At 42.0% G+C, this 17,528-nt stretch overlaps 1 protein-coding gene and 1 long non-coding RNA gene across 2 annotated transcripts in view; one reads left to right on the forward strand and one right to left on the reverse strand.

The window, feature by feature from the left end:
* The window catches only part of LOC149985561 (uncharacterized), a 338,855-nt gene that overhangs the window by 282,845 nt on the left and 38,482 nt on the right, over positions 1-17,528 (forward strand). The gene's annotated exons all lie outside the window — the stretch shown is intronic.
* The window catches only part of zgc:101566 (transmembrane protein 263), a 48,544-nt gene continuing 35,813 nt past the window's right edge, over positions 4,798-17,528 (reverse strand). Inside the window, exon 3 of the mRNA XM_036979564.2 lies at positions 4,798-6,871. Coding sequence (XP_036835459.1) covers positions 6,591-6,871 — 281 coding nt within the window. The 3' untranslated portion in view covers positions 4,798-6,590. The remainder of the gene's footprint in view (positions 6,872-17,528) is intronic.

A 17,528-nucleotide genomic window follows, 5' to 3' on the forward strand; every position in this document is an offset into this window, starting at 1 on the left:
CCTCAACCCACATCCAGAGTGCAGCTGCAACGTATCCTAGGGTTGGCTAATTTCTACGGTCATTTTCACCCAGGGTTACAGCACCCTTGCTTCCCCCCTCTCTGCACTCTCCTCTCCCAAGGTTCCGTTCATATGGTCTCTCGCAATTAAGATGGTGTTGGAGTGGAGGCATTGGTTAGAAATTCTTGGTGTGGATGGACCATAAGAACCTGGAATATCTCTGCACTGCCCAGTGTCTCAACTGCAGCGCCTCAACTCAACTCCAGGCAGGTGAGATGGGCCCTGTTATTCACTCGTTTCCATTTTACTATCCCCTACCGCCCGGGGTCCATGAATGTGAAGCCTGATGCACTCTCATGTCTCTAAAGCCCCGCTACTACATCATCAGACCCTGACACCATCCTCCCTACTTCCTGCTATCATCTGGAGAATAGACAGTCTGGTCCACAAGGCACAGTGTTCTCACTGTGGGGGAGGGGGGGGGGGGGGGTGGGTACAGTCCTGGAATGGGCACATTCCTCGAGACTCACCTGTCACCCTGGCTCCAGTCGGCCCAATTTTTTTTTTGTGGCCCACTATGGTTACTGTCGTCTCCACATGTGTTGCCGTCTGCACTGTGTGTGTGCAAAACAAGAATCCGCGGCAAGCTCCGGCTGGCCTCCTTCAACCACTCCCTGTTCTTCACCGCCCCTGGTCCCATATATCCTTGGACTTCGTCACCGGTTTCCCTCCATCAGACGGCAACACCACCATGGATATGTTTTCCAAAGCCACCCATTTTACGCCTCTTCCTAAGTTTCCCACAGCTAAGGAGACGGTCCAGCACATGGTGAAGCACGTCTTCCGGATCCATGGTCTTCCGGTCGACATGGTCTCCGATCACAGTCCTCAGTTCTCATCCCGGTTCTAGAGGGTGTTCTGCACCATCATTGGGTTGTCGGCCAGCCTATCCTCTGGTTTTCATCCCCAGTCTAACGGCCAGTCGGAGCGAGCCAATCAGGACCTGGAGACGACTCTTCGTTGCCTCATCTCCCCAATCCCACCACCTGGAGCCAGCAACTCGTGTGGGTGGAATAAGCCTGCAACACCCTTCCCTGTTCTGCTACTGGTCTCTCGCCTTTTCAGCCCCCGCTCTTCCCGGAGCAAGTGGCTAGCATACCTTCTTCCAGATGTTCGCCCGTCGCTGTACCTGGAAGAGAGCCCGGGCTGCTCTTCTCAAGACCACCTCCAAGGTATCAACAACAGGCAAACCGCCACTGGACCCTTGCTCCCCGCTTCCGTCTTGGGCAGGGGTTTTGAGACTTTCTACTCGGGATCTGCCCCTTCGGATGGATTCCTGCAAACTTTCCGCCCCATTTTATCAGTCCTTTTCCGATCTCTAAGGTTCTTAGTCCCTCTGCTGTTCACCTTCTGTTGCTCCGCACCCTCCATATACTTTCCACTCTCCATGTATCTAGAGTTAAACCTTTGTCTCACAGCCCTTTGTCTCCTGTTTCCTGATCCTGCCTGCCATCCTTTACCTGACTGACTCTGACTTGGATTATGAATATGTGCCTGCTTTTGCCCAACGATTGCTTGCCCCTTGTACTGCAATAAACCCTGAGACTTGTACTATCCGCCTCCTGTGTCTGCATCTGGGTCTTAGCCTGAGCAGTGATACTGTAAGTGTAGCTTTGCCTATGTAACATTTCATTATCTCTTGCCATGAACAGTTCTCATGGGCACACAAATCCTTAATAATGTAAGCCTATGCCATTGCAAAATCAAATCCTTCTAACCGAAAGAGTCAACTATAGGCCTACTGTCATTAATGTTGGATGGATTAGATGCGCATTGATGTCTAGCTATTGGCTAGTTGTCTAGTGATACCATCATCAGTTGATCCAGGAAAAAAACCAAATATTGATAGAAAATAAAAGCTAAATAAATGGTCTACATCTTTTAGCTATGGACGGCACAGAGAACACCAATACCCGAGCGCACCTGAAAAATAAAGCAATTAGCGCTCTAAACAGCTGACTGACAACAGCAAACAATGATAAATCAATGGATACATCTAATGCATTGGAATAGAGGCATAGGCTATGTTTTAAAAATAACTTAGGTCTAGGACCCTTTTTTCTCCACTTCCTGCCTAAATGACGTGCCCAAAGTAAATTGCCTGTAGCTCAGGCCCTGAAGCCAGTAGATGCATATAATTGGTACCATTGGAAATAATGTAGGAGAATATAACACAATAGATATGGTAGGAGAAAATCCAAAGAAAAACCAACCAGAAGTTTTTCCTCTTAGAAAGGCAAGAGATAAATGAAAATTTGCTCCCTGGATGCAATTCCTATGGCTTTCCCAGGTTGTCAGCAGTCTATGTTCAAGGTTTCAGGCTTGTAACTTCAAAAACAAATAAGAAATAACAGTTTTAGTAGAGGGACACAGTCTTGGAAATTCATGGTTGCACGCGCCATGAAGACATTACGCACCTGCTAAAATCGGTGTCCTATTGAACATACTTCTTTCCGAAATAAATATTATAGTTTGATTACATTTTAGGGTATCTGAGGAGTAAATAGAAGTAAATAGAAGTAAATAGAAATGTATTTTGACTTGTTGAAACAAAGTTTAGGGGTAGATTTTCAGATTCCTTTCTCTGCAAGTTAAACGAGTGGATTACTCAAATCGATGGTGCCAACTCAACTGACTTTTTGGGATATAAAGAATGATTTGATCTAACAAAATGACACTACATGTTATAACTGGGACCCTTTGGATGACAAATCAGAGGAAGATTTCCAAAAAGTAATTGAATATTTTATCGTCATATGTATGAAACCTGTCGGTGGAAAAATATTTTGATGTGGGGCGCCGTCCTCAAACAATTGCATGGCATATTTTCGCTGTAATAGCTACTGCAAATTGGACAGTGCAGTTAGATTAACAAGAATTTAAGCTTTCAGCCAAAATAAGACACTTATATGTACATAAATGTTTAATATCCATAATATTTATGATTATTTATTTGAATTGCGCGCCCTCCAGTTTCACCGGAAGTTGTCCGATCCTTAAGGAGGGTGTATGGCAAACAAGTGGGAAAAAATGAGCAAGTAAAACAAAAAGATCTGTGTGTTTAAAGGTGCTCAGCTGAAATTCAGCCCTACTGAGTGGACAGCTCTGGACAGGGAGACGGTTTGTGCAGTCACGTAGAAATAAATGGTTTAAACCAGGGATCATCAACTAGATTCAGCCGCGGGTAGATTTTTTTTCTTGAGCGGGTGGTCAAGGGGCCTAAACATAATTACGAATAATTTGTACACTGCAATGATAGACCGCAAGAAGCCCAAACAGAATTGTTTGACTAAAACATAATAATTTCAAACCTTGTTACATTTCTATATGATCACGTGTCTCTATTATATGTGGGGATACTTGGGGACAGATTTCTTAAATTAAAATCACTTGGAGCTGATTTCCTGGTGTTTTTACAGTTTATTACGTACCACAATGAAAGAAAAAAAGTATATTTATTTTGTTCAGAAAACTTTGGCAGCCAAATAAAACCACCAACGTGCCAAATTCAACCCAAGGGCCGCCAGTTGGGGAACCAGGTGGTTTAAACCATGGGAGTGGGGGTGTTCATTTCATTTGGAAGCTCTTATTTTCATATGTACCACTGTAAAACATATTTACCAATAGGAGAACGGTTAAATTAGCATTATTTAGAGACCACACCCAAAGTTTGACATTCGTTGCATTTAGGGGAGCTCATGTCTCATTCAGGGGCGAGGAGCTTGTGTAAAAGGATCTCAAGTTCAAAGGGATCTCAAGTACAAAGGTATACTTGAACTTCCCTTTGTTTAAATGGGCATAAATTATACCAATAGGGAGACATTGTAACCGTATTCAATGCTTGAGCACTGGTATGACCTATCAAGTCGACATGATTTGCTCTGAGGGGGTGATAGCAAGCATTGAATACTGTGGGTCTGTATGTATCTCTGTAGGATCCGATTATGCCCATTTAATATGGACAATTATGGGCAATAACCAGTACTTCCTACCCCCTCCATCACTCTGGACAGGAGCGGAGACCATGTTAGTAAGAGGCACAGCTGCTAGACGAGGGCTGACAGTAACATCAGAGATAGATCCAACTCTTCCCTTTGCCTAGGTGATTTGGTGATTTGGTACAGTGCACAGCACAGGGGAGAGATGATGGAGCACAGCTTGAGCCAATGTCCCAAATGACACCCTATTCCCTTTATAGTGCCCTACCTTTGACCGGGGCCCATAGAGGCTTGTAATAGGTGTAGTGCTGACTGTTGCCATGTGTCACTGAACAGATTATAGAGGCAATACCAAAGCCGAAATCAACCGCACGGATGAAATAGAAACTGGAAAATACATTATTTCACACCTTTGGAGTGGTTGAAAACAACCCAACCTGAACATCTATCCTCATCTCCTATCACTGCTCCTTGTACACAGAAAACGTCCACTACAGTATAAGGAGAGTAGGAGGAGAGAATAGTCATCAACACCAGCAGAAGTAGAAAGTCATGCTTACTGAGATATGAGTCAAGGAAATGGATACTATGTAATACAAAAGCAGACTTTGGAATATTCTGACAAATTTCTCTGCTTTTCCAATACATGTTATTGATTTCCTTGCTATCAGCTGGACCTATAACTGGACCCATAACTTCCTCTGAGGGTGAGGGTGGGGTAGAGAGAGGACAGAGGGTCATACATACAGACATAAAGCAGTATCCTCTTTAGCAACCGAATAAAATGCAACAATCTGAATTCAAATACAGAGTAGTTTTATTTATAGAATACAGCATCAGTTTTTGCAAAAATAGTTCTATCATAGAGAAAAATCTACTTGGTCTTAAAGGTCCAGGTATGCGTCACAAATTGCACCCTATTCCCTACATAGTGCACTACTTTTGACCAAAGCCCCTATGGGCCCTGGCCAAAAGTGCTGCACTAAATAGGGAACAGGGTGTCATTTGGAACACACATCGGGTTATAGTAACAGAGTCCCCAATACATATATTAACTAGCAGAAGTAAGAGATGAGGAAAACAGTAAATAGACAGGACAAGAGGAAAAAGCATAAAATGAAATAGGCAAGACTTGTCATAATAATAAACAGGGAGAAGGGAAAAACGACTACTTGAAGCATGCAATGCTTAACGTAAGGGCGTGGAAATACCATGCCAAGAGTGTTCTCTTTCTAGTGAATATTGAAATACAAAAAAAAGTGTACACCTAATGTCTCATCAGAATGGACAGTAATTCAGCACTATGGTAACAATGTAAACCATGTGGAAATGAATTAGCCTGTACCCAGATCTGTTTCTGGCATCTTGTCAACTCATTTTCATGCCAAACATATTGGCACCCAGAAGTGGGATTCGTGGAAAGAAAAAGCAGGTTAGTTTTCAACTGGCCCTCATACTCCGGGAATGTCCGTACTTATCTATCTAATGTATCTACATTGTACAGGTAGGCACATATATATAGATTTGAGGAAAGTCCATACAAGTGAATGACATAGGATGAGTCCCACATGGCACCCTATTCCCTATATAGCGCACTACTTTTAAACAAGAGGGCCCTGGTAAAAAGTAATGCACTATAAAGGGAATAGGGTGACATTTGCCATGCAGGCATGAACTATGACCCTTGACCTTACGTACGTGTGTGTGTGTGTTGGTGGTGAAATGGTGCTTCATTTCTTTAAACACCCCAGGACCTCTGCTGATATAAGTAACATGTATACAAAAAGGTGTCTTTCAGGATTTTTTTAGATCCGTTTCTATGCAACAACACGCTTTATTTAACAGGTCTCCAACTCAAAAAAAATAAAAAATCCCCTCACCTGTTGTACAATAAAAAAAAAAAAATCCAAGTTGCAATGGAGTTTCAAGACTGCAAAGTCCCTCTCCTACCTTCTCTATCTGCATCAATAGGATCCATGTACCTTTTATTCACATATCTATTATAATACGCACTCTGTGCATCTTCACATACACACGTCGTTTTTGGTGTGTGTTCTCCAATCACCGATGTCAAACTGGTGAAATTAAGTTGTGTAAAAAGTACCTTTCACTTTGTTTTCATACTAACGTAAAGATAATACAACTGGAAGAATTTAAATCAACTCCAGTCTTTGAGAAATGTGTAGATGTGTCCTTGCTGAATCGCTACCAAATTGTTCTTATGCATGACAAACATTGTGCGTGGTCGTCATATTATTATGCCCTTCCCACACCCAGGTCAATCACAAAAACATGAGATCCCTCTCAGAAGTACATCGGCAGTAAGTTCAACCTTCCTATATCATCACAAATCCCATAAAATTCCCTCTGTAATGGCTGCCTCAGGGTAGTATTCTGACTTGAGATCCGCAAGCTTAACTCGGCTTTTCACGCAAGTTTCCCCATTGATGTCGTTGAATGATTTACGTGGAAATCCAAGGTACTTGGGCTTATCTCAACTCTGAATCGTTACCATCAGTAACCAGATGGATCCTATGCACAGCAGACAGATAATGAAGGACGCATAGATTGGGGTGGTAGTTGGGTCTAGGCCTAATCCGACTTATCCTTTTTCTTTGGTGTCACTTTACTGGCTACTGCGGACCCTACTGCTCCAACTCCTCCCGTCACCACGGAAACGCCCCCTTTGACTAATCCCACGCCGGCGGCCGGCACGCTGGTCACCACCGTCTTGGTGATGTCATAGCTCTTACAGCCCACCCAGGCCACGCCTCCCCATGTCGCGCCGACCGCCCCTCTGGTCATGTTGAAGAGACCGCCGGTCACCCTCCAGATGACCCCCGCCTCGGTCTTAGGGTGGTCCTTCTCGCCGTCTGGAGGGGGGAGGGTTGGGAGAGGGGGGGGGGGGGGATGAGGGAGAGAAAAAAATATGACTATTTATTTATTTATAGATTCATAGTTTGTGTCTAGGTGCCTGAAAGAAAGTGCCAGGTGAAACCTTCCCATTAGTCCTCTTCAGGGGTGTTCTATGGCTGTAGATGTTAGAGGAAAACAAAGCAGGTGATCTTTCCAGTCCCCTCAGAAGAACAACGAGGCCCACCATACGCCAATCCATCATCCTACATTTCCAACGCCTATCCTACATAGTCGACAACTTTTGACCAGGCCCCAAAAAGGATCTGGTCAAAAGGAAAGCACTATGAAGGGACTATAGGGTGCCATTTGGGACACAGAGCCTCTCTTTAATAATAGTCCTACCTAGAATACAACATCTCAATACAAAGATTAATGTCAGATATCTGCCACTTACTTACATAAGGAGAATGTTGAATTGGTGTTTGACTGTATAACTCATTATTGTAAATAGTTATTGTCTGACCTAAAGCCTCAGGTCTATTACAGGTCTATTACATGGCCTGACTGATACAAAGCTGATGATGGGGACTTGTGTGGACTAAGAGTTCACTTTAAATCGCTCATATTGTATTAATTTCCTAATTCACATACAGTTGAAGTTGGAAGTTTACATACACCTTAGCCAAATACATTTAAACTCAGTTTTTCACAATTCCTGACATTTAATCAAAGTACAAATTCCCTGTCTTAGGTCAGTTAGGATCACCACTTCATTTTAAGAATGTGAAATGTCAGAATAATAGTAGAGAGAATTATTTATTTCAGCTTTTATTTATTTCATCACAATCCCAGTGGGCCAGAAGTTTACATACACTCAATTAGTATTTGGTAGCATTGCCTTTAAATTGTTTAACTTGGGTCAAACGTTTCAGGTAGCCTTCCACAATAAGTTGGGTGAATTTTGGCTCATTCCTCCTGACAGAGCAGGTGTAACTGAGTCAGGTTTGTAGGCCTCCTTGCTCGCACATGCGTTTTCAGTTCTGCCCACAGATGTTCTATGTGATTGAGGTCAGGGCGTTGTGATGGCCACTCCAATACCTTGACTTTGTTGTCCTTAATTTGCAATTTTGCCACAACTTTGAAAGTATGCTTGGGGTCATTGTCCATTTGGAAGACCCATTTAAAACCAAGCTTTAACTTCCTGACTGATGTCTTGAGATGTTGCTTCAATATATCCACATAAATTTCCATCCTCTTGATCCCATCTATTTTGTGAAGTGCAGCAGACCCCCCTGCAGCAAAGCACCCCCACAACACGATGCAGCCACTACCGTGCTTCACGGTTGGGATGGTGTTCTTCGGCTTGCAAGCCTCCCCCTTTCTCCTCCAAACATAACGATGGTCATTATGGCCAAACAGTTCTTTTTTTGTTTCATCAGACCAGAGGACATTTCTCCAAAAAGTATGATCTTTGTCCCCATGTGCAGTTGCAAACCGTAGTCTGACTTTTTTATGGCGGTTTTGGAGAAGTGGCTTCTTCCTTGCTGAGCGGCCTTTCAGGTTATGTCAATATAGGACTCGTTTTACTGTGGATATAGATACTTTTGTTCCTGTTTCCTCCAGCATCTTCACAAGGTCCTCTGCTGTTGTTCTGGGATTGATTTGCACTTTTCGCACCAAAGTACGTTCATCTCTAGGAGACAGAACGCGTCTCCTTCCTGAGTGGTATGGTGGCTGCGTGGTCCCATGGTGTTTATACTTTTGTGCTATTGTTTGTACAGATGAACATGGTACCTGCAGGCGTTTGGAAATTGCTCCCAAGGATGAACCAGACCTGTGGAGGTCTACAATTTGCTTTCTGAGTTCTTGGGTGATTTATTTAGATTTTCCCATGATGGCAAGCAAAGAGGCACTGAGTTTGAAAAACTTAAAAAAAACATCCACAGGTACACCTCCAATTGACTCAAATGATGTCAACTATCCTATCAGAAGCTTCTAAAGCCATGACATAATTTTATGGAATTTTCCAAGCTGTTTAAAGGCACAGTCAACTTACTGTATGTAAACTTCTGACCCACAGGAATTGTGATACAGTGAATTATAAGTGAAATAATCTGTCTGTCAACAATTGTTGTAAAAATTACGTGTGTCATGCACAAAGTAGATGTCCTAACCGACTTGCCAAAACTATAGTTCGTTAACAAGAAATTTGTGGAGCGGTTGAAAAAACTCCACTTCAACTGTACACTATATATACAAAAGTATGTGGACATACCTTCAAATAAATGGATTCAGCTATTTCAGCCACTACTGTTGCTGGCCCGTGTATGAAATCGAGCACACAGCCATGCAATCTCCAAAGACAAACAATGGCAGTAAATGGCCTTACTGAAGAGCTCAGTGACTTTCAACGTGGCACCTTTCCAACAAGTCAGTTCATCAAATGTCTGCCCAAGTCAACTTTAAGTGGAAACGTCTAGAAGCAACAATGGCTCAGCCGCCAAGTGTTAGGCCACACAAGGTAACAGAAAGGTGCTGAAGCACGCAGCGCATACAAATTGTCTGTTCCCAGTTGCAACACTCACTACCGAGTTCCAAACTGCCTCCGGAAGCAACGTCAGTACAATAACTGTTCGACGGGAGCTTCATGAAATCGGTTTCCATGGCCGAGCAGCCACACACAAGCCCAAGATCACCATGCACAATGCCAAGCGTCAGCTGGAATGGTGTAAAGCTCGCTGCCATTGGACTCCGGAGCAGTGGAAATGTGTTCTCTGAAGTGATGAATCACGCTTCACCATCTGGCAGTCTGACGGACAAATCTGGGTTTGGCGAATGCCAGGAGAACGCTATCTGCCCCAATGCATAGTGCCAACTGTAAAGTTTGGAGGAGGAGGAATAATTGTCTGGGGCTGTTTTTCATGGTTCAGGCTAGGCCCCTTAGTTCCAGTGAAGGGAAATCTTAACTTTAAAGCATACAATGACATTCTAGACAATTCTGTGCTTCCAACTTTGTGGCTGCAGTTTGGGGAAGGCCCTTTCCTGTTTCAGCATGACAATGCCACCATGCACAAAGCGAGGTCCATGAAGAAATGGTGTGGAAGAACTTGACTGGCCTGCAGAAAGCACTGACCTGATTTGGAATGCCGACTGCGAGCCAGGCCTAAAATCGGCCAACATCAGCGCCCGACCTCACTAATGCTGGTTAAAGATGGTTAAAATTGATGGAAAGATGGATGGAGCCAAATACAGGACCATTCTGGAAGAATTGATGGAGTCTGCAAAAGACCTGAGACTGGGACGGAGATTTGTCTTCCAACAAGACAATGATCCAAAACATAAAGCAAAATCTACAATGGAATGGTTCAAAAATAAACATATCCAGGTGTTAGAATGGCCAAGTCAAAGTCCAGACCTGAATCCAATCGAGAATCTGTGGAAAGAACTGAAAAGTGCTGTTCACAAATGCTCTCCATCCAACCTCACTGAGCTCGAGCTGTTTTGCAAGGAGGAATGGGAAAAAATTTCAGTCTCTCGATGTGCAAAACTGATAGAGACATACCCCAAGCGACTTACAGCTGTAATCGCAGCAAAAGGTGGCGCTACAAAGTATTAACTTAAGGGGGCTGAATAATTTTGCACGCCCAATTTTTCCGTTTTTGATTTGTTAAAAAAGTTTGAAATATCCAATAAATGTCGTTCCACTTCATGATTGTGTCCCACTTGTTGTTGATTCTTCACAAAAAAATACAGTTTTATATCTTTATGTTTGAAGCCTGAAATGTGGCAAAAGGTCGCAAAGTTCAAGGGGGCCGAATACTTTCGCAAGGCACTGTAAATGTGCCTTGGCATAGATTCTACAAGTGTCTGGAGGGATGTGACACCATTTTTTTCCAAGAAATTCCATAATTTGGTGTTTTGTTGATGGTGGTGGAAAACGCTGTCCTAGGCGGCACTACTGCATCTCCCATAAGTGTTCAACTGGGTTAAGATCTTGTTGCACGCACGCACACAGAGAACAAAAATATAAACGCAACATGTAAAGTGTTGGTCCTATGTTTCATGAGATGAAATAAAAGGTCCCAGAAATGTTCCATATGCACAAAAAGCTTATTTCTCTAACATTTTGTGCACAAATATGTTAACATCCCTGTGAGCATTACTCCTTTGCCAAGATAATTCATCCACCTGAACGGTGTGGCATATCAAGAAGCTGATTAAACAGCATGATCATTAGACAGGTGCAACTTGTGCTGGGGACAATAAAAGGACACTCTAAAATGTGCAGTTTTGTCACACATCACAATGCGACAAATGTCTCAAGTTTTGGGGGAGCATGTAATTGGCATGCTGACTGCAGCAATGTCCACTAGAGTTGTTGTAAGAGAATTTAATGTTCATTTCTTTACCATAAGCCGCATAACAATGTCATTTTAAAGAATTTGGCAGTACGTTCAACCGGCCTCACTACCGCAGACCACGTGTAACCACGCCAGCTCAGGACCTCCACATCTGGTTTCTTCACCCGCAGGATCGTCTAAGACCAGCCACCCAGACAGCTGATGAAACTGAGGAGTGTTTCTGTCTGTAAAAAAGCCCTTTTGCGGGGAAAAACGTATTCTGATTGGCTGAGCCCCTTCTCAGTCATGTGAAATCCATAGATTAGGGCCTAATGAATTTCAATTGACTGATTTCCTTATATGATCTGTCACTTACTAAAATTGTTGAAATTGTTGCATGTTGCGTGTACATTTTTTGTCCAGTATATATATAAATAAAGACAAGTCCTGAACACTTGTACTTGACTCCCCCCCCCCCCCCCCCTTCTAGCTCTGACTTTTCTGATTGCTACTTTATTTCTGAAAAGTGGACTTACCATGCCTGGGATATGTGGTCGTCCCACCTAGCTATCTTAAGATGAATGCACTAACTGTCATTCTGGATAAGAGCATCTGCTAAAATGTCAAATGTAAAACATGTGAGTATCGTGACAATATCGTATTGTGAGGTCCCTGGCAATTCCCAGCCCTTAAATACAACTATATACACTTTATTGAAGCTGTCATCCACCACAAGCCTGTTGGTATAAAACGCTTATTAGTGGAAACTTGGCTTTACAGCTTGGGGAAAATAAAAGGCACCTATAAAATGGGTAATGGTGTTGTTGGTCTATGTAAGTTCTGTGGCTGTAGTGAATCACAATGCATGTCCATGGTTGTTGCCACTGCTTACAGATGACTGAGTCATAGGCCAAGGCTTTAAAATGTGGTATAAAATGTGGACAGAAAAAGCTTTTTAAAAGTAACTTTGTAGGAGCGAGAGAGAGACATTTCCCTCCCCACATACCCCCACAGAAACAACTATGACAAAGTGAAAAACAAAAACGGAGTACATCTCGTAAAGCTCTGTCGAACACTGGGTCTGTACATAGTCAATGGTAGGCTGAGAGGGGACTCTTTTGGTAGGTACACCTACAGCTCATCCCTTGGCAGCAGCAACTACTTCCTCACCGACCTAAACCCAGAGTCTCTCAGAGCCTTCACAGTCAGCCCACTAACACCTCTCTCAGACCACAGTAAAATCACAGTGTATCTGAGAAGAGCAGAACCCAACCATGAAGCATCACAGCCCAATAAATGACATGGTACAAAACAGGCCTATAGATGGAGTGCAAACAGTACAGACATCTACCAAAAAGCAATTAGTAGCCAAAAAATACAATCTCTCCTGGACAACTTTTTAGCCGTAGCATTCTCCTACAGCAATGAAGGTGTAAATTTAGCCGTTTGGAACATAAACTTTATATTTGACAAATTAGCCTCCTCGGCTAATCTAAAGAAGCATAAGAGCAAACCAGAAATAACAGATAATGAAAAATGGTTTGATAATGATTGCAAAAATCTAAGAAAGTAATTGAGAAATATATCTAATCAAAAACACAGAGAACCAGACAACAAAAATATACGCCTTCAATTTGGGGAAACACTGAAGCAATACAAACACAGCCTAAGAACAAAAAAGGAACAGCACATTAGAAATCAGCTGGATGGAATTGAGGAATCCATAGAATCAAACCACTTCTGGGAGAATTGGAATAAATTAAACAAACCTCACCATGAGGAATTGGCTATCCAAAATGAGGATATGTGGAGAAATCACTTTGCAAACCTCTACAGCAATATAACAAAGAGCCCGGAACAAAAATATATACAAGAAAAATGACAAATCCTTGAATCAGCAGTCAAAGACTATCAGAATCCTGTGGATACCCCAATTACAGAATAATAATTATTGGAAAAACTATGCACTCTCCAACCCCAAAAGGCCTGTGGTGCTGATGGTATTTTAAATGAAATCAAATATACAGACAAATTCAAATTGGCTATACTCAAACTCTTCAACATTATCCTCACTGCAGGTATTTCCCCCCATATTTGGAACCAGGGATTGATCACACCAATCTATAAAAATTGAGACAAATTTGACCCAAATAATAAGGAATTTGCGTTAACAGCAACTTGGGAAAAATTCTCTGCAATATTAGAAATAGCAGACTACATCATTTCCTTGACGAACACAACGTCCTGAGCAGAAACCAGATTGGATTTTTTTTTTAAACTATTTTTTTATAAACTAATAGAAAGTGGTATTGGAGGGAAAACATATGATTTTATTAAATCAATGTACACTAATAACAAATGTGCGGTTCAAATTGGCAACAAGCAAACAGACTTCTTCTCTCAGGGACGGGGAGTGAAACAGGGCTGCCCAATAAGTCCAACACTATTTAACATCTACATTAATGAATTGGCAAAAACATTAGAAGAATCGGCAGCACCTGGTATCACCCTACACAACACTGAAATCAAGTGTCTGCTGTTCGCAGAAGATCTGGTGCAGCACCTAGATCATCTTCACAGGTTCTGTCAGACCTGGGCTCTGACCGTTAAACTAATATAATGATTTTCCCCAAAAATATCAGCAACACAGGTAGCTGTGGCATTCTATGCCATTAAAAGGAACATCAAAATCGAAATTCCAATTAGAATCGGGCTCAACATGTTTCAATCAGTTATAGAGCCAATTGCTCTATATGGCAGTGAAGTATGGGGTCCAGTCTCTAATAATGAATTTACCAAATGGGAAAAATATCCAATCGAAATACTGCATGCAGAGTTTTGCAAGACTGTATTGCAAGTGCAAAGAAAAACTCAAAATAACGCATGTAGAGCAGAATTGGGCCAATACCCCCTCCTCATTCGAATAGAAAAAAGAGCCATCAAATTTGACAACCATCTAAAAACAAGTGACCCCAAAACATTCCATCACACAGCTCTACAATGTCAAGAGATGAAATAAGAGAAGAGTCCCCTCAGCCAGCTGGTTCTGAGGCTCAGTTCACCAACCCAAACCAACACCATAGAGCCTCAGGACAGCACTCAGAAAATCTGGCCCAACCAAATCATCACAAAACAAAAAGAAAAATATATCACCTATTGGAAAGACAACAAAAAATCAAAGTAAACTTCAATGCTATTTGGCTCTAAACAGACAGTACATGGTGGCAGACTATCTGACCACTGTGACTGATAGAAAACATTGACTAGGTACAGACTCAGTGAGCACAGTCTGGCTATAGAGACCGGTCGTCACAGACAAACCTGGCTGCCCAGGGAGCACAGTCTGGCCGGTCGTCACAGACAAACCTGGCTGCCCAGAGAGGACAGGCTGAGCTCACTCTGCTCCAGGGGAGAGGTAGAGACAGAGCTGCATTTCCTACTGCACTGTGACAAATACTCAGACCTAAGTGAATATTTCTTTCCCAAAATTATAATTCAATACAAAGAAATTGAAACTATAAAAGATGAAGAAAAAAAATCAAATACCTGTATTTATTAGGTGAAAAGCCAAAATGTGCAGTTTTGGCAGCCAAATATGTGTCCTCCTGCCACAACCTGAGGGACAGCCAGTGAAAAGTGCAAAGTAATGTCGATAATATTTCCCATCTTGTTTTGTTTTGTCTTTCATTCTACATCATGTGTCTTCTCAGTCATGTTGACACTGGTCTACTACCATTGCTTTAATGTATTGTTGTTCTCATTAATATTGTTGTTGTAGTTGTTGTTAATGGTAATCCCATGTCCACTACTACTATTATTATTGCTGTTGGTCCCACCATTTATTTATATATAAATATATATTTTATATTTAAATATTTATTTTTATTTTTTCGATATGTATACTTTGGCAATATAAGTAATAATGAACTTGCCATGTCAATAAAGTGAGAGAGAGAGAGAGAGAGAGAGAGAGAGAGATAGAGAGAGATACAGAGAGAGAGAGAGAGAGAGAGAGAGAGAGAGAGAGAGAGAATGCTTTGGCAATGTGTACATTTTAACGTCATGCTAATAATATATAGAAATTGGGGGAAAAGTGTACCATGCTAATTAATGTCTCCAATGTTTAGTGAAGTCACATTAATTTCCTGATTAATACATCTTCATTTTTGGGTAAATCCAGCCCATTGACTTCATTGTACAGTAAAAAAAAGGCCTTTGCAGCCCATAACCTACTTCCTAGCACAGATATAATGTACCACTTCACCCTGGGTGATAAAGTACCCCCTATCCCGTCCTTGCATGATTTGACACAGTGATGTATATTCTCCCGTCTCAATCCAAGCATAACATTGAGGTGACAGAACTGTATGTCTTTCAGCCCCCCATTTCCCCTCCCACACTCCTTTGGCTTGACAAACATGAATTCCCTAATGTCGTAGCTAGAGAGGAGTGGTGAGCCTTTCACGTCATTCCTTTTTACACTAACGACATGACTTTATAGAACGATTAGCCCTTCTGCTCCTCAAGGGGCCACCACTAGGCTATCGGACCCACCCCTATCTGACTGAGAACATGAACATTATACACGCAGGCTCCTTCACTTCTCTGCTAAAAAAAGCTGCATAGGACAAACAGGCCCCTGTTCAAACTGTTGTAACAGTAAAATAAAGAAAGTGAAGTAGCCTTACTGTTCAATAACTACCTGGAATACTATTCAACAGTTAATAAACCACATTTCCAGTAGCTTCCTATCTGCATTAGGTACAGATATAAAAACCAACTGCGTATTAATGTGTAGGCGCGCCAACAAATTCTGTCTCTTTCCCAGGCTGTGCCAAGTGTGTTGGCAGAGCCGTTACCATATGCTATTTATAGACGTCTTCATCTGTGGCTGAAAGAAGCCCATCCGTGCAACCCCTCCTGTACACACGGTCATTCTCTTCACCACGTCAACCTATAGTGGAAGGTGTGTAATAGCCCTTCATTCACGTGGCCCGAGTCAAAAGTTGTGCACTACTATATAGGGAACGGAGTGTCATTTGGGATGTGTGCCCTAGATCTCCTTATGCTGTCTATCCTCAAACGTAGAGGCTTCTCATTAACAATAACGGAGGCCAAGACACACTAACACCAACTGTCACTAACGCCCGGTGTTATCACACCCCTGAGGGGTGAGATATAGTAGAATGTCACAACCTTACACTTCCTAAGCAACACCCTAACGTTCTACATCATTAAGAGTAGGCCTACCAGGAATTCTGCCTGGGTATGAACTCCCTGGAGATGTACAGTGCCTTCAGAAAATATTCAGGACCTCCACATCTTTTTTCCCCACATTTTGTTACGTTACAGCCTTATTCTAAAACGGATTAAATACACACAATACACCAGAATGACAAAGCAAAAACAGGTTTTTTTTTAAATTTGGGGGGAATTTATTTACACAGAAAAACAGAAAGACCTTATTTACGTAAGTATTCAGACCCTTTGCTATGAGACTCGAAATTGAGCTCGGGTGAATACCGTTTCCATTGATCATCCTTGAGATGTTTCTACAACTTGGAGTCCATCTGTGTTAAATTCAATTGATTGGACATGATTTGGAAAGGCACACATTTGTCTATAAAAGGTCCCCAGTTGACAGTGCATGTCAGAGCAAATACCAAGACATGACGTCGAAGGATTTTTTTATTTTTATACTTTCGCCAAAATGTCTAAAAACCTGTTTATGCTTTGTCATTATGGGGTATTGTGTGTAAATTGATGAGGGAAAACTTTACAGTACACTGCTATAAAAAATTATACAACTATTTTGTTATGTTGGGCACCTACTTACCAAAAATATTTTTTATGATGTTTTGATAAAATAAAGGTTTAAGGAAATACAGGAAGACACCACATTACTACAAGACAAAACAGCTCAATCAAGCCCGATGGTCTTGTAAGTATAAAAGCAAAGCTTGCTTTCACATCATTTAAAAAAAGCATGAAAAGGTTGCATAATGGTCATAGTGAAGGTTGTGAAGAACCCAATACCTTGTGCATGCTTGCAACTTCAGGATCAAAGGAGAATCCGGCCAGTGAGGGTTTGAAGGTCCTTCTATGGAGGCGGCTGAGGCAGTGCTCTGGCCCCTATGGATAGCTGTGCTCAATACAACCCGATTATGCACCACAGCAGTAGGCGATCTCTTCTTACTTACATTTATTTACTCAAGGGAGCCCAATTGAGACCAGTGTCTTATTTGCAATGGTGCCCAGAGGGAGAAAAAATAAATATCCATCAACACAACACCAAAAAAGATAAAAACTACAAGACCGTTATAAATACATTACA

This window comes from Oncorhynchus mykiss, chromosome 1, assembly GCF_057628025.1.
Source record: "Oncorhynchus mykiss isolate SJ-2025 chromosome 1, ASM5762802v1, whole genome shotgun sequence".
Classification (NCBI taxonomy): domain Eukaryota; kingdom Metazoa; phylum Chordata; class Actinopteri; order Salmoniformes; family Salmonidae; genus Oncorhynchus; species Oncorhynchus mykiss.